Consider the following 18,717-nt stretch of genomic DNA (forward strand, 5'->3'; position numbering starts at 1 on the left):
ACTTATCATTACATATAATATAATGCAATTTTATAACTAATAAAAAGTCAACTTACTGTAAAATAAAATTTTAATATTATAAAATTAGCATTGAATGTGTTTATGAGGATAGTGTTTCAATTAAATCAATAATCATCACTGAAACTCGAAAGCGAAATGAGCTGATTAAAATACTCTGGCGAGAGCTTGTTTCTATTTTTCATTAATTTTTCCTCCTGTCTTTGAAAACAATCTTTCACTTGGAACCAGTGTAGCCATATGTTGAAGATAATATTACTTGCTAATGTATACAAGGATGGGAACACAGGTTTTAAGTCCTCCCAGATGTTTAATGGGTTTGATTTGAGAGGGCTAACAGCATTACTCAAATATGAATATAATTCAGTTGGGTCAATATTTCCTGTATAAATCGTCAATATTCCTCTTCTATGTTTTTTCTCTAGGAAAGTTCTTTATGGGTTTACAAAAATCAAAAGTCGGTTTAGGTTTCGATGGTACGTATTCTTCAAGATCTGCACTAGATGGAATTCTCCCTTGAACCGTAACAGCTGATGCTATTTTGGTGATAGCACTTGCACAAGCTACTGGATTCTTGAAGTTTATATTTTTGAACGTTGGGTTTAGAAGAGTGCTGTGGCTAGACAATGATTCATTTCAATGTGACCAAATCGTTTGGTTATTTCTCATTCAAATGTCTTTTTCATAATTTTCGCAGAAAACCTGTAAGAATTGACATTGCAATTCTTAAATAAGAACAACAAAGAACTTTGTTTGAGCTTGCCTTAGAGTTTGTGCTGCTAGGTAAAAACAATAAAGTCCTTTTCAAGTAATATCAATCGATATAATGTTTGTCCCGTCCAAAAAATGAGTCTTAACTCCTAAATAAGATTTTTCCGATCGTGTTTCTGTCCATAAATCTGGTAAAAGGCAAATGTGAGTAGCCTTGCAGTTTTGCCTTCATTTTGTCGGACATAGCCTCGTAGTTCAATCCCAATTGTTGTTTTATGTACTTGACAGACGGGATTTTAAACAAAGGTGACAATTCATGAACAAGGAGTTTTAAGTCTTTGCCTTCAAAAACAGCAAAAGGCTGATTGTCGTTGCAAATAAAGTAAAGTATACAGTTTTTAATCTTATCATGACGTAAACCACCAATAGAATAAGCATTTGCCCTATTAAAGGCATCAGTAATAGGAGGCGATGGCAAAGATAATTGTTGAAACTGTACAATCTCTGATTGAGCTGCACTGGTTTTTTTTTCAGTTTTAATGTGTAGGCTTAACACGGATTGAGAGTTAGTAATTTGGTTTTAAAAGAAGTGGAAGGTTGATTTTCTGACTTTGGTTGGCTTTCACCAACCTCTTCTTTCCAATGTTTGTTTGTCATGTGTCTGAAGTCTATTAACGGGACAAACAGGCAAAATACTTATAATAGTTCAATTTTAATTACCTTGATCAAAACTATACTGAGTTATGTATCATTTGTGATTTTAATGACAAAAGTAATGAAATATAAAATAGTAATATGTTTTAAAAATACAACTAATCTATGTACTAAAGACGAAAAAGAAAGTACTTCTTCGATACGAATACTCAGACATTGTTTTCGATATCTCGACAATATCGATTAACCTATATCAATACCAATACCTAGATTGTCAAAATGAAAGTATCGATACCTACTCATAAGTCATAATCAGTTGGTAGTATTGGAACATTCCTATCATTAGACGGAAACAATGTTTTGAGTTTTGAGGTTATCTCTTGAAATTGAGGAATCATAAGACATTGGTTGGAAATTTGGTGTGTTTGTGTTTGAAGTGTGAAGACTTAATAGCTTGTGATTAACTTTTTAAAATGTCCGTAGAATTAACCGAGTACCAAAAAGAAAAAATTGAGAAAAACAGACTAAAAGCGTTGCAACTACGTAAATCTAAAATTGTTGCACATCCTTATTTTAAAGAGTAAGTGTTTTTAGTTGCATAGACTAGTATAACAACGTCTCTATTTGCTGAGTATCTTTGAAAATCTTCAAAGTAGTTTATGTGTAAACAATAATCTGCACAATTTTGAAGAAGTACATATACATATATCGAGTACGATTTTATTAATTATATAACAGAACATACATAATATGCGTAACTATTTATATATTTTATCCTGGTTAGCAATGATTAACAGCTTTCAAGAAGTTGTTGAAGGTATCCTCTCTAGAAAACTACTTCGTACTACTTACTTACTTCGTACTTCCAATTCCGCAGGAGTTGGCCCAAACTGGGCTTCTGCAGGTCAAACTGCCCCCAGGAAAGGGTCAGGGTGGGTAAGGTACAATGCCCTCACACAAAATTCAAAAAATTTCTTCTACACTGTAGAAACAATTTAAGACTAAAAAGTTCTTTAGCTCACACTTGAATTTTTTTATAGAATTTAAATCTTTTACACTAGAAGGCAGAACTTGAAAAATTTTGTTTCCCAGAATAATAAGGGTTATTTTCAAAAATAGTTAAGCCTATGGTATACAGCAAAATTGCTTCTATGCCTGGTGTTTATACGAGTGAACATCATTTTGGTATTCAAGATTTTGTGTTTTAATATACACTGCACACTCATAGACATACAAACATGGTACTGTTAGGATATTTAAATCAATAAAAAGATTTTCTACAGTGAGTCAGAGGCGGTAAACCCAGCATAGCTCTGACTGCTCTTTTTTGCAAGGTAAAAATCTGTTTGATATTTGTTGTTTTGCCACCCCAGAGGATGATTGAATAGGATATGTGTGACTCAAGCAGGCAGTGGTATACGCTTTTGACTAGGTCTAAGGTTATTGAGTCCAGAGAGACACCTATGAACAAAGGTGCCCTTTGGATACTTTTCCAGCGACTTTTTCCCAACTGCCTGCCCAGTCCATAACATCGTCCAACACCACTCCTAGCAGCTCAGATGACTCTGAGATATCCACTTCAGTGTCGCCAAATGAACAAGGATGGAGTCCAAAAGTTTTTTGAAATTTTCATTTGTTTGGTTTGGATGCAAATGCATTTTGTTTTTTCGGGGTTCATTTTAAGACTGTTTTTTGAAAAAAATTGGGCTAGTACATTTTGTTTTTGTGAAATAATTCTAATTCAAGAATTTCACAATCCCTACTTTTTGGTCACAAGAGTGGTATCATCTGCAAAAATGTAAAGGTTTTTCTTTTGGAATTTGATTTGTGATGTCATTTATGTAGATCAAAAAAAGAAGGGGACCTAGAATTGACCCCTGTGGAAACTCCATTTAGGATCAATTCTGGCTTAGACTGAAAGGTTTTGATTTTGGATTTTGTTTTTGTGCATAATTTCAACTACCTGATACCTGTTTGACAGGTATGAGGCAAGCCAATCTCTGGCATAAATTTTGAACGCCCAGGGCCGAAAGTTTGCCAATAAGAATTTCAGCATTGACACAATCAAAGGCCTTTGAGAGATCTGCAAAACAAGCCATTACAGTCTCACCAGCCTCCATTGCCTCAATGACACAATTCACAAAGTCAATAAGAGCCAATTTGGTTGATTTTGATTTTCGAGAAACCATACTGTCTCTCCACCAGAAGCTTATTTGTCTCAAGGTAGTCAATCAGCTGGTTACAGATGGTTTTTTTCAATGAATTTTGAGACCACTGGTAGGAGCGATATTGGACGATAATTACACACATCCATAACATCCCCCTTCTTAAAAAAGAGGCTTGACCTTGGCAATCTTGCAAGGCGTTTTGGGAAGGTGCAGCTACTAATTGATGTGTTTTTACAAGATCCACCAGTGGTCGAGTAATTTCTTCCTGACAGAATTTGAGTGCCTTCATACAGAGGCCATCAACTCCAGAGGAAGTCTTAGGACTGAAGTTGAACAAAGAGTTGTTTTATAGTTTTTTCATCAATTGTTTTAAAACTGTCAAGTGTGAGGTTGTTTTTCTACTTGGGCATGAACATGTACATCATGATTGACTTGTAGATCACCTTTAATTTCATTTGCAATGTTGATAAAAAAAATTTATTAAAGTGCTCACATATTTGAATTGGATTGTATATTTGTTTATTTTGATTTATGATGCACATGTTTTCAGAATTTTGTTTTGCTTTTTCCTCTCTATACCATTTACTATATTCCATGACTCTTTTGGTTTGTTATCAGATTCCTCAATCCTTTTGTTGTACCACTTAGCTTTTTCAGTTTTAAGATTGTCCCTGTATCTTTTAAGAGCAGCATTGTATCTTAATTTATTTTCTTCAGACTTAACATTTCTCCACAGGCTGTAGCAAGCTGTCATCTCATTCTTCAATCTTAAAACATCATTGCATTGCCACTTAATTTGTTGAGTTTCTCTTTCATAGACTTCTTTTACTGGCATGATATGTTATAGTGATACAAAAATGTCTCAATGAATGATTCATATTTTTGGTTTACATCTGTCTCCTCTGTCAAAATCAGTCCAACTTTCACCTTTGAGTCTAGCCTTTAATTCCATTAAATTGTTTTGATTTAGCTTTCTAATAGTCTTTTTAAATTTCTGATTTTTTTTAATGGTTTATATCAAATTTTAAAACAATTCCATGATGATCAGATATAAAAGGTTCAATAACTGTACAGTTGCAGTTTTTCCAGGCTGGTGATAAAATTATCAATGCATGTAGCTGAGTGTTCAGTTTTCTCTCGTGGCCTCATTAATTGTGGTGATTAAGTCAAAACTTCTAATAATATTATTGAAATCGATTGTGTTTATTGTTTGGCTCCAAGAGATTAATATTAAAATCACCTCCAATAATTACCTCAGTTTTCCCACCACCTAGATGTAGGTTTCTCAAGTAACTTGTGAGATTTGCTTTAAAAAATGTCTATAATGGTACAAATGTCTTCTCTTCTGTACAAATACAAAGCAAGCAGTTTCAGCTGTATGCCACTTCTTCAAACTTCGTTTCATGATTCTCCTCGGGCTTTCATCTGTTATTGTCAACTGAAGACAATACGTTTATTATATTATAGTGTTTAAAGTTTATACAAGTTAAAATTAGTTAGCCCATTGATAAAAAATCAGTATCAGTTGGTTATATTGATAGTTTTAATTAAGTAATATCGTTTGTCAAGATCAATATATAAAACCATGTCTGCTTATCATACTCAACTCATACACTGATTCAGAATCGTTTCATTCCAATAAATAATTTTTGTATCAGAAAAAGCGGTATTTTTAACAAATTTTATCGTGCTATTTATGCAACATCAAGGGCGATTTTAAGTAGTTTCAGATGAATATGAAGTTGGCTGTTTATAAATGTATTATTTTGTGGTTGTATTGTAAATCATATTTTTAAACTGAAAACAAACATCTTTTATAATTGGTTCACATTTATGATATGTAATTTACAATGTCAATGTCTTATGTGGGGGAGTGCTGATGACCGAGTCTATGACGTCGGACTTTGGATCTGAGTTAAATATAGTGCAGGTTCAAATCCTGTCTATGACCATAGCACTCTTTATGATATCAATTAAGTTAATGGTGGGAGTATCTAAGTATAATTTCAATGTTTTAAATGTATTCTGCTTCACCTCAAAATTATATGGTTTTAGAGGGTGAATATCACAAATAACTATTTTCCTTTTTTTTGAACTTTTTCAGCATTTATCTGCGCTGATAGCTTATCTGAGTGTTCTGTGGCCAGAACAGCTTAATATACAGCACCAACAGCCGTCCTGTGTATTTTTGGAAATTATTTACGTGTGTTACACATCAATGATTTTCAGTGATTGTGTCTTACATTTCCTTTTTGTTTTGTAATGGTTTTCTGGTTCTGTGAACATGGTGAAAACATTATAACTTGTGTTCACTTTTTCAGTTCCCCTTGTGCAGTGGAATGTTTGGATAAAAACATAATTCGCTTTGAAGGGAGCAAGTTCGTTGATTCTGGTGGTGGTTTCCTCATAGAAGAAAAGACAGGTGAAATTGAAAATGAGGTAATAACTGTATAAATGCTGAAGTAAAGTGATATTTAATCAAGGGATTTTTTTGTGGACAAACACAAATTGTATAAAATATCGCAATTGTGTAATGAGTGTTCTCGCACCGAGTTGGTATTCTCTGCTCACTATTTTCAATTTCAAATTACCATAATACAAATGGATGTAAAAAACAGACCATAATGTAAATTATTGTGTGTGTTTTATGACAAATTTTACTATATTGTAATTTAGTTTTTATATGTAATTGTAAACGTGATTATGGGTGAAGTACATAAAGTAGCTTCCTTGGTTATGTTTGACTGTCACATCAGTTGTTGACTGTCATGAGCACAATGTCTGCATTGTTATTTTATTAATCAATAAAATTGCAACATTAGTAAATTTTATCTCTATAAGTGAACTGTTAAAAGACACGGAGAGAAGTTATTGTAATTAAGAAATTGTTTTTAACAATGCTATAAAATGCACAACCTTTAAATGCACATAACATTTCAAATGTAGTACTGACTCATAATATATTAAAATTTAGGAAAAAAGTAGTTTTAATTGCCATACAAAATCCATCAACTTTAATTAGATATACTGTATGTACATTGGAATATTAGATACCTGTTCTTTTTACACTTTTATTATAAAAAAAATTAAACAACAGTATTTTGTGAGGTTCTTTACTTTCCTTGTTTCTTGAGAGCAGTGCGTGATAAAAAAAATAACCAGACTGATAGAAGACATAATGTGGTCTTTAAAGTTTTAAAATTAAAATTGTTACCTTCAGAACACCATGAACATTATATTATGTTGTTGCAGGAAATTGTCAATATCGTCGAAGATATTCCTCCTCTCTCTATACCTGACCAGCCAACTTGTGAGGAGTGTAAGCAAAAATTTGGAGACTCCTTTTTACTCAAGAGCTTTGATTATAATGTGTGCGATGGTTGTAGGTAATAGATCATCTATAAATGTTAGTTTTTTAATTTCTAAGTGATGTCCTATTGTAGAGTTCTTTTAAGGTTTAGTGTGATTATGTTATAAGTAAACTGCTTAAGCTCGTTTTACTTGAGTTTTTAATATTATTTGTTTTGTTAGAGCTTTAAACTGAACTTTAAAGAAAGTTGTTTTAAGGACTTATAAGTGGATGAATTTATACAAATTATTGCAATAATTCACCGCTATACTAACACTGTAAACAAACTGTTTAATTTGTATAAAATTTATTTTAATTGAATGGCTTAATGATTTTGACAATTTCTTGCTAAACAAATATAATATGTTCAGTTTTCTATTTATTATAGTATATATAATGATATTTTATATGCTATGCCAGGTGTTGCAAGAAGCAAAGCTCTGAAGTTCTAATTTAAAGAATTTTATGAAAAATAAAATTAATTGAATTGAATAAAGTTTTGTATAATTGAGTGAATAATTGCTATTTTGAAATACCTAATTCTTTTTATTTATGAGATAAGTATCATTAGTCACTAAGTGTCAACTTATGCAAATGGAAACCCCTATGAAAAAGGCGATGGGAAGAAATTCAATAAAAATATACGTAAACCAAGATGAACGGTTTTAATTAACATTGTAAAGTAGAGGGATGATTGGAACATGAAGGTTGTTAGTACTGAACATACTTTTGGTTATCATTTAGAAAATGCATTGTCACTGTAAAGTAAAATTCATTTTTCATGCACTTAGCCTTGTTTTAAAGTCCCATATAATGTTTCTCTTAATGCAGTACAATTATACTATATCGTACCTGTTTGATCATTTTTCATAAAATCAAATCATTTGATGACTATAGCATGATTCCAATTATGTTTCTCTACCATTCAGTATATTCTCTTTTCTGACTTCTTAGCCAGCGTTGTAGGCCACATACGTGAGAACACCAGGATCTTTCTTTGTATCCTTATATTCATGGTAATCGTTTTTCTCTTAACATTAGAAGTCAATTATTTTATAAATAGAATGAAGTATTCTTGCATTGCTGTCCAAAACTCAAGAATTGTATAATTGTTTAGCAAAAGCCAGCAGTTATGTCAATTGTTAAGCAAAAGCCAGCAGTTAAGTCAATTGTTAAGCAAAAGCCAGCAGTTAAGTCAATTGTTAATCAAAAGCCAGCAGTTAAGTCAATTGTTAAGCAAAAGCCAGTAGTTAAATCAATTGTTAATCAAAAGCCAGCAGTTAAGTCAATTGTTAAGCAATAATCAGTAGTTATGCCAATTGTTAAACAGAAAAAAATAATTTTAAAAACCACATTCCAATTATTATAAAACTGTGATTTAAGAGTTAACAAATTTGTTTATAATCACAAATGCGATCTAGCACAATGTGATATAACATTACACAATAAATAAACATACGGTATAGTAATTACATATAATACTCATGTATTAAAAATATACACCAACATTAAAAACTACATTTTTAAGTATTGTTTTCACTGGCTTAAAAATAACTTGTAAAAGAAATTATTTTTTGTAAAAATAATTTTCAAGTATGGATTTGAACTATTTCTAGACATTTAAGTGTTCCAACAATAACATGATATACCATGAGCTGTAAAACCTAGTCTTTTACCTATTGATTATTAACTCACATCTGCTTGTAGAGCATTGCTACCATAATAACTAAAGACAGTTAATACACAATACCATTATGTCCTACGTAGGTACCTGTAGGAAAATGTGAGTTAGTAATGTTGAAATAACATTGTTTACTGGGAGTTACTAAGTGTGACATTTCCATTGCTCCATTTAGCTGATTGATGAAATTTTCTGGAAAACAATAGTTTCTGAATATACTTTATTTCTCACCAGGGATAATGAAGAAAAGCACTGTCTCATCACCCGCACTGATGCAAAGAACGAATTCCTGTTGAAAGATTGTGATTTGGACAAAAGGGAACCAATATTAAAGTTTATTGTGCGAAAGAACCCTCACAATGTCCGCTGGGGCGAGATGAAGCTCTATCTGCGGAAACAGGTTAGAATTGAATTGAATTGAATTTATTTCATGTCTTTAGGCCTTGTGAGCAATGGACACAGTCATCTTACAATTAATCAGTCAGCATAATATTATATACTAGAGTAACTTATAAACTAAACACCAACAATGTTGAGTCAACAAGAAAACAAATAATCAACAAGTCAATAACAAAAAATATAAAAAAATCTATAAAATTGATAACAAGATAAAATCCTAAAATATAAAATTTAACAAGACAAAATCAACAAGATAGAATCAACGAGATAAAATTTAGTAGATAAATAAAAAATGTGGACTTTCTTAAGTTAAAAAACTACAATCTACATTTTACAAGTCAGGTACTCATTGATTGAATAGAAAGGGTTTTTTACAAGCCAAATGAAAATAACCTGTTTGAATTTCTTTAAGTCTACAGAATTTGCCATACGACCGAGTTTATTAAAAAAAGGTAATGGATATAAATAACCAAAGTTCTTTTGAGTTTTGCTTAATCTACAGTAATCTTTGTCTAGTAAATGCCTATTTCTAGTATTGTGAGAGTGCACATCACTCCTATGGACAAGATCATTTGAATTCTTCTTAACATAAACAAGGACAGGTGTATATATAAAGATTTATTACTGTAAGAATGGATTCTTGTATAAATAAAGGTCTACAACTAGCACTTCTGTCTGAGTTTGTTTAAAATCCTAATTGCTTTCTTTTGTATTAGAAGAACTCTATCAATTCCAACTCCGTTTCCCCAAAAAAGTTAAGCCGTTATAAGAGTATGCTGTTAAAAAAAGGCACAAAATAAGAGTTTTTTAAGTATTCTTTAGGTACAAAGTGTTTTTAGCTGTCTTAACAAAAATACAACTCTAGATAATCTAGAACAAACTTGGCTAATGTGATCTGACCATGTTAGTTTACTATCTAAGACAATTCCCAACAGTTTGACATTAGGTAAAAAAGTGCACTGATCGGGTTGTAGTGCAAATAATATTTGTTGTGTCTTACATTCATTCAGAGCAAGTTCATTAGCCTGAAACCATGTCTTAGCCTCGAGGCAAGCCTCGTCAATAAACTTACATAAGTTAATGGTATTTTTGTCAGAGCTAAACAGAGTAGAATCATCAGCATACAGAATGGCGTTGGCCTTAACATTACAAGGGAGATCATTAATAACAATTAAGAATAACAAGGGTCCGAGTACCGATCCTGCGGCACGCCAAACTCGAGACGAGCGATAGGCAGAAAAGAACACCACCAACACAAACTCTCTGCCCACGCTCAGCCAGGTATGATTTTAAAAGCGCCAATTCAGGTTGTTTTTATGCCATAAAAAGATAATTTAGAGAGCAGGATTTCTCTCGGGACACAATCAAAAGCCCTGGTAAGATCGAAAAAGAGTCGCCAAGGTGGCAGCTTTAGATTCAAAACCATCGAAAATCGATCTCACCAAAGCTCCGACCGCATCCAAAGTACTTCTTCCTGCTCGAAAGCCGAATTGAGAGTTTTGAAAAAGGTTGAAACATTCAAAGTATTTACCGAGTTGATCATTTCATGATGAATTCCAAAATTTTTTGAAAAAAACGGGTACCACAGAGATCGGTCTGTAGGAAACCGGGTAAATCTTTGGGACCCTTCTTATAGATAGGCACAGTTTTTAGATGTTTTTAAAGATTTTGGGAAAAAACACCAATACACAGGCACTGATTTATACACCAGGTGAGAGGCAATATGATAGAGAAACAGATTCTCTTTAAAAGAAACACTAGACAGGCCATAGATATCTTTACTATTTGAAGATTTCATATCTTTCACCACTTGCAAAAACCTCATCACAAGACACTGGCTTCATTTAAAGGTGTTAGGAGTACGTGGAGCTTGACCCAGGAGATCCTCAGACACGTTACTGGGAGATATGCTTTTGTCGTACCTCTTTCACTGTCTCAACGAAGAAGTCGGAGAAAGGCCTCCGGCGAAATATCTGGACTGGATGGAGGGGTAGGGCTCCTTACTGCAGCAATAATGGACCATGCAGTTTTACAAGGATTAGACGCAGAGCTGATTAACCTCTCATTTGTTTTAAGCTTTGCCTTCTTCAGTTCATTTTTTATACTGGTTTCTTTCACCGACGTAGGCCCTTCGTGAAGGTTCAGACTTGGTATGACAGTAAACTGTATAAATTGCCATTAGATGTTTCTTAAGATCCCTTAAATGGTCGGTATACCAGTTGAGTTTAACGCTTTTCAACTTAGAGTTGCTATACGATTTTAAGATTTTTTTGTTTTAACAGGGCAACATAGATCAAAAAATTGTTAAAAATCTGTCCAAAAAAAAATGTCAAATAATATTGTTTCCTTGTTATTTACTGCAAGAATGGTTGGCCAATCAATCAATGTCAGATGAGAGATTAAGTTTTCAATATTGCTAGGAGCTAAACATCTCACCTCGATTTGCTTCTCCTGACAATTCTTCTTAGTCTGGGGTTCAGGAACGAAAGAAATTTCAATATGTTGTGGTCGGACAGACACTCATTTAAGACCTTAACTTGAAAGTAATTATCATCCCGATTAGTCCACAATATTGTATAGGCAAGCATTGCCTCTTGTGGGAGTATTTATAGTCAATTTACAGTCCACTGATCTTAGAATGTCTTTCAAAAAACCACGAACATTGGAAGAGTTTTACATTCAAAAAATCAATATTGAAATCACCACATCATATAATAAAAACATTTAAACTTAATCAGGTGGTCAAACAATCGTTCAAAAGAGACTCATAAAAGTGTCCATATTCCCCCAGGAGGTCTTATAGAGTGCAAGTAAGATAATTTTATACTCCGTTAACATAACTGCTGCCACTTCAATGTTCATCTCACTGCAAAATTCATCAACATCTACAACAGTGAACTTGATTCCCTGCCTCAGAAGTACACCCGAGCCACCCCGTTGACTAATTGATCGGCAGTACATGCTAGCTGGCACAAAGTCTTGGATGTTAACCATATCAAAAGTTAGCTCCGAGCACCAGTGTTCACTGACACAGAGTCCAATAAAGCAAGATTCCGCCAAAAACAATCTCAAGCATGTCACGTTTGTCCCATCAATGACTGAGCATTTAAATAAAGTATTTTAGCATTGAAGGTGTGTACAGATGTAATGCAGGAGACATCACTCGAACATACTGATAGGTTGGGTGAAGCCAAACCTAACCCCGTTATTGGCCTAAAAAAATCGTTTTGGTAACGCCGAGGGAAAAACTCATATAAAAAAACTCATATAGAACTCATATAATTCAGATATTCTTGTCTGCATTGCAAGCTCTTTAGAAGCTTAGACTTATATGGTGTTCATAAAGTCTTCCTCATCTAATTTTTGGAGGAGCTAGATATAACAAAATGAAACTTGGTGTATGTTCCTAGGTAAATAGTGATTACTTTTTGAAAGTCACCACCCAACTAAAAATTTTCAAATTTGAATCTTCTTGATGTGATGGAGTTTTGGAAATGGGAAATAAAAACAATGATTTTAGTGCAAACTGAATACCTTAACCTTTTACTGTTTTAACCCATCACACGCCACTAATAGATCCATTAACTTTCCTATAACGTCAAGATAAGTAAAACAATGTTGTTTCTTTAGGTCCAAAGCTAATTTTTATAACTAAATTATAAATGGTAGAAGCAAAAAAATTATAAAACAGGAAATTTTACTTAAAATTAGCATATTTATTGATAAAAATAAAAAGAACTATTTACAAAACTGTTTATTTCAAATTTCATTGTCAAATGTAACTAAACTGAAAAGTTTAATTACATTTTACTATAAAACAAGATAAATATTTCAAACTAATCACAAAATTACTACACGATGAGGAATAATAACGAGATATGTAGTGGACGAGCGTGCTTGCGTAATTACCTAGAAAGTTTTACATGCCACGGATATGTTTGGTTATGGCTCTGTAGGAGACGCAGAAATGATGAGCAAGTGGTGTGAGTTTGACAAAGGACACTCCCGCCCCCCCTGCCACAGAGTGAAGGTTGTTTATAAATACTTTCTTGGCAACCGTGATAAGCACAGAGCGTGCACCCGGCATTTCGAAGGCCTTTTATGAAATAAAAAGCTCTCCAAGAGACATAATAATATCAAATATAACTGTTAGTGTTTTGTTCAAAGTCTACTCTTCTAATATACCGGGTGAGTTTTTTAAAGTGATCCAATAGCTAACTTTTTTATTACACAACTTAGCACCACACTTTAAATTTGGAACTTGCTCAATTTTAACTTCCACTCAGGATTACACTTTCAAATTTTTTTGAAGAAGGCCGCCATTTTCCAATATGGCAGCCAACTTTAAAATCTTTTATGGAACACCCTGTATTTTATGTTGTTTTTCGATTCTACTCTACAAAATAAGGCATTTTTGCTTTTCAGAGTTTTTCTATATCTCTAATGGTTCAGGAGCTACGTGGACTGGAAGTTTTTGGAAAAAATTATGAAAATTTCCTGTCCACGTAGCTCCTGAACCATTAGAGATATTGAAAAACTCTCAAAAGCAAAAATGTCTTATTTTGTAGAGTAGAATCGAAAAACAACATAAAATACAGGGTGTTCCATAAAAGATTTTAAAGTTGGCTGCCATATTGGAAAATGGCGGCCTTCTTCAAAAAATTTGAAAGTGTATTCCTGAGTGGAACTTAAAATTGAGCAAGTTCCAAATTTAAAGTGTGGTGCTAAGTTGTGTAATTATAAAGTTAGCTATTGGATCATTTTAAAAAACTCACCCGGTATATATGTCTACGGCTTGTCCTTTCATTAGGTTGGGTTTGACACATTGAGTGTTTTCATACACAAGATACAGATCACATTTCCAGTACGTATTCAGCCATTTCTTCACATAACAAGTAGTTCAAAAATTAGTTTAACTTGTGTCTGTATGCACCACTTGAATGATCTATGATCCACTAAATAAGGATTTTCTTCATGTGAATTGCTTAATTCGGTTGTGCGAAGCAAAACATGTAGTAAAGATGATCACAGATCATCAATCATCACACCAATTGCTGCAGGCTAAATGTACCTTTAGATTAAAGTTAATACTGAATCCATTTTCAAATATTCATAAATCTAAACAATCTGTAGCATTCTTATTAACTATTGAAATTTGTTGGATATGTCTACAAAGTCTGTGTATGATTAAAAAGTAGAAGCTGATAACATTTTTATGGGACGTGCAATAGTTAAAATATTAGGGCGCATATTATCATCAATGATCGGGTAACAATTAGTAAAATATAAACTGCTTTTGTTCAGAAATATTGTGAACCTCATCAGTTGTGTTAAATGGAAAGTTAAATGAAAAGCTGGTTTCAACACAAAATTAATGTCAAATTGTTGTAAGGTTATTTGTTATATTATCTCAATATTCACTATTAGTGGATTGAGACTGAGGTAGTAATAATTACAAATAATTACTAACATGAAATCTATTTTTTATACTTCCAGATAGAAGCCCGTGCTCTTGAAGTGTGGGGTTCTGAGGAACAACTGGAGAAAGAGTTGGAACTGAGAGAAGAGAAACGAATCTTGGCGAAAACGAAAAAGTACAATAAAAATATGAAAGGTATTTAGTTCCCTATTGTTGTGTTTTTACAGCAAATAGGTAGATTTCAACACCTTAAAATAGTATTATGTAGCCTTTAATGTACTTTTTTTTCACTTTATCATCGTGTTTGAGATAGTTTTTAAGGGAACAGAATTATAATAAAAAAATGTTGCTTATGCTATTCTTTTAGCGAGTGATTTCACTTAATATTATGAATACTTGAAAAATATAATTTGAATGGTGGACACATTATATTAATAAATTAGAGTGAATAGAAGTGGTATGTTACCACACAAACAAATTAACCACATCCACAACTGATGTGTCGAGTTAAGTGTTACCATTAAGATAAAATCCTTTTTTCTTAATTGATTTTTGTACCAATACTTCTCATCCAAAGAAATGTATTTATTAAAATTCATTTTATATTGGTTTTTGTTTTCATTTAGAGGTTTTTTAAATTTCGTTTTGCCAAAGTTTAATTTAATTTTGTTCTTTGAAAAAACAAATAATAAACAAAAACAGGATTTTTCCGAACACTTGCCCTCATTTCAGTGATACAAAAAAATCAGTAACACTACGTTTCGAGATCTGCAATCTGATCTCTTCTTCAGATAAATAACTAACCTAACACATAATTACAAACTTATATTATTTTTTAAATCACTGAACAATGGCAAATGTCCGGAAAAATCTTGTTTCCTTATAATTGTTCCACAGTCAAAAACAAACTTCAAACAAAGAATCAAAAACATTTAATTTAATTTACCAGTACTGTTCTACACATAGATGCGCTATATAAATTTGTATCTTAAGACAAAATCCACGATAAAGAATTGGACTCTGTATTGATTTATTTTTGGCTTGTCAAGCATTCCAGTTTGCTTCCCAATGATCTTAAATCAATTTGTTTATTGTTTGTTACTTCTACATATTCACGGCACTTTATTGACTTGTAATGTACACAATAAAATAGATATTGATATTACTGTACTATACCGCTATTTGAGTGATTCTCATGGTATGGACATGCCAAGCTCTTAAGGGTTAAACCATGTGTATCAAAAGCTAGGGATAAATTTTTGTATCAGAGAATAATCAAATTCTAAGGGCGTGATGATCAACTGAGGGGGATAAATTTGACATTGGTGGTGTAAATAAATAACACAGTAAAATATAACATGGAATGGACGTTTGTAGCACAAATACTCAACTCTTCCTTCAAAGTACAAGTAAAGTGCAATTAGTGGTATAGTGTGATATTAGTAAAGTGTGCCAAATAGTGAAATTGTCACATATGTTTATCCTCTAACAGCTCTTCGGATGAATGTACGAAGTTCGCTGTTCAACAAGACGACATCGGCATCCCACGAGCACGACTTTGGTCCCGAGACGTACAACGAAGACGAAGACAACTACAGCCACACGTGTAAAACCTGCCAATATGAGGAGACCTTTGAAAAGATGTAAAGCTCTGATGTTCCCGTTAGAGATAGAAACTGTCAATGCTAACTTCAACACTGCATGCCCTTTAATTTTTAATAATATTACCATCTGTGATAATGTAATCATACAAAAATTATTCATATTTTAATATAGCTATTTGAACTTTAAGTATTGATTGATGTAGTTATTGTTATTTTTCATACGTGTAAGATTTACTGTTCTAAGTTAGGGCATTATTGTATTGAAACCATCCAATATCCAAATCATCCAGCAGTCCCATCAAATTATTTATTTTCTGTAAAATATGAAAATATTTCATCACACCGTAGTAATAACAGTGAGATGGTGGTGAACTTGTTTTGATGTCTTTGATGAAGTAAATTTTGCAAAAATAATTATTATATTTGGAAAACTTATTAACCTGACTGAGTAGCTAATACAGTCAATAAAAAACTCAGTTTCTAATCAGGAATGCCAACTAGAGAATCCTTAAATTACTTATACTGCCCTAAACTGTAAGTTATTACGGGTGTTAATGTGTTTCATTCACTTTCTAAACTTAGGTTGTAATTAGACAAGAGATTTTACAATTATTAATTATTAATAGTAGATTAATTTAGATGTGTGTTTATTATTTCAGTTCACTGTGGAAGTTATATTTTAGTACTGTGCCTTCTTTTTATTTTATACTTTATGCACTTTGCCACAAAGTTAGTATTACCTCTGTGAGGCGATTTTTTATGAGTTCAACTCGGAGAATATTTCATTTCAGAAACTTCTAGCATGTTGGTTTCCTGATAATGTTTCATATTATAGTTTTGTATCCAGTTTGAACGTGGGCATTTTTTACTATTCTATTATTTTTGTTATTAGATACATTATTAATATTATGTTAGAAGTTACTTTTAGCAATTATCCTCTTTAGTGAGAATTTTAGTGAAATAGAACTGCCGAATTTTGTAGCAGGTTTTTGTGTATTTCCTTTATTAGTAAGAAATTATGTCATTACTTAAGTAATAAATATTATTGTTTGTTTAAAATTAAAAATTCATTATTAAAAAATGTGTGTTCATTTTCCTCTTTTCCTTAACATTAGTAATTTTACAGTTGTTTTGGCTATTACCATTGGGTTAGCAACTCAAAATAGCACTGCTACCATAAATTAAATATTTGTGAGGTAGTGCTCTCTTTCTGTTAACCCAGAGATGCAGATTTTACTTAAATATTTGATCAATTTTTCCACTTCAAAGATATCATGATTAAAAGTACAGTAGCTTAGCTCTATTTGTATAATCAAACAAATAAGCCAAACCACAACTAGTCATGGTTCACAACTAGGTAGTTAACAAATCTAGTGGTAACATAGTGACAGTGTTAGTCTTCCTCTTGTAATGAGGAGTAAAGAAGAATTCAACATTGTTTAAGAGCCAAAATAATATCAATGGATAAAATCTGCACGCTGTAAAAATAGACGGATATGTCCCAAGATTGTATTCATTCATTAATTCTAAAGGGGTAGTCCTAAAACCCAAGCACATCAGGCAAAACGGGTTTTTGCACTAGAGTAAAAAGAAATTCAGTACATTTCAGCCCATTCAAGAAGCATTGTGAAATGTCATTTGCCCTTTGATCAGTGTTCCAAAATCCCTGTGTCCTCTCACCCATCATCGCTGCCCACACATCTTACACACAGGGTCTCTGTTGGAGACACACATCCTGTGAACGTGCTTTCTTAGATGATAGTGCCTTCTGTAACAAGCCCTTGCAAAACATCTGTCCATCCATCTTGCAAAACACCTCTCTCCAAGTGTAATACCTCTAGGGCAACTTCTCTGGAAGGTGAGAGCAAAGTAAGCTTATTCATTCTAAGCTCTAATGGAATTATCAATCTACCGTGATGCTTGTCCTTTGCCCAAGAGTTGATTACATGACATGCATCATATCCCTGGATACACCATAGAACATCTGAGACTCCATGAACTTCGTTGCTAATGCATTATTGGCCAATGCTTCGGTGTTCTTATTACCTCTAATTCCTGGGACCCAACACCAGGTGATATTTTTGAGTTTACCCAGCTTGGAAATAGCAATGTAACAATCTCACCACGACTCTTGACCTGAACTAACTAGAGAACAGGGCCTTAAGTGCCTTTGAAGATGCTGATTTTTTTTGTCCTTGACACTTCTTTTCAGATTCTCACAGGTACACTCCATTACAGCTGTAACTTATGCCTGAAATGCAGTAGAGTATGCACCAAGAAAATAAAACCCTGAACTAGAAATTTCTTCCTAAATCCCTGCATCTGTATCCCTTACAGTTTTGGATTCGTCTGTATACCATTCCAGATCGAAATGAGTAAAGGATCTCCTTCCAGTGAGCCATTCATCCCTAGAGGTAATTCTTACCTCAAATGGTTTGCAGAAGGTGAAAGTTATCTGGTAAACATGTTGTCCGATGATATGTCAAGGGCACTACTACCACCAACTTTAAAAGTGATTCTGGTGTAACCAAGAGCTCATGTGGTAGGCCAGAGGTTCTTACATTGGAGATTATGTGTACCTCTCTTCCTAGCCATATCCTGTATGTGGAGGTCTATTGGCCGAAGGTCCAACAAGACAGTCCAGGGTGCTCTAGACAAGAATCGTTTACCGGTATTACATTCAGTCCAGGCTCAGTGATTATGTGTTAGCGCTC

The 18,717-nt window shown here is 33.0% G+C and overlaps 1 protein-coding gene across 1 annotated transcript; it reads left to right on the forward strand.

Moving 5' to 3' along the window:
- The first annotated feature begins 1,759 nt into the window (after positions 1 to 1,759).
- On the forward strand, positions 1,760 to 16,277 carry LOC124355387 (DNA repair protein complementing XP-A cells homolog). The gene is made up of 6 exons (XM_046806509.1): positions 1,760 to 1,963; positions 5,873 to 5,990; positions 6,804 to 6,937; positions 8,816 to 8,981; positions 14,477 to 14,594; positions 15,892 to 16,277. The coding sequence occupies exons 1-6, from the start codon at positions 1,857 to 1,859 to the stop codon at positions 16,044 to 16,046; spliced, it is 798 nt and encodes a 265-aa protein (XP_046662465.1). The 5' UTR covers positions 1,760 to 1,856; the 3' UTR covers positions 16,047 to 16,277.
- The last annotated feature ends 2,440 nt before the right edge of the window (positions 16,278 to 18,717 follow it).

This window comes from Homalodisca vitripennis, chromosome 2 (assembly GCF_021130785.1).
Source record: "Homalodisca vitripennis isolate AUS2020 chromosome 2, UT_GWSS_2.1, whole genome shotgun sequence".
Lineage (NCBI taxonomy): Eukaryota > Metazoa > Arthropoda > Insecta > Hemiptera > Cicadellidae > Homalodisca > Homalodisca vitripennis.

Excerpts from the sequence above, each read along its gene's own strand:
- LOC124355387 (XM_046806509.1), top strand. The coding sequence starts at position 1,857 with ATGTCCGTAGAATTAACCGAGTACCAAAAAGAAAAAATTGAGAAAAAC. Across the intron at positions 5,991-6,803 it reads CAGGTGAAATTGAAAATGAG|GAAATTGTCAATATCGTCGA; the intron begins GTAATAACTGTA and ends ATGTTGTTGCAG. Across the intron at positions 14,595-15,891 it reads GTACAATAAAAATATGAAAG|CTCTTCGGATGAATGTACGA; the intron begins GTATTTAGTTCC and ends ATCCTCTAACAG.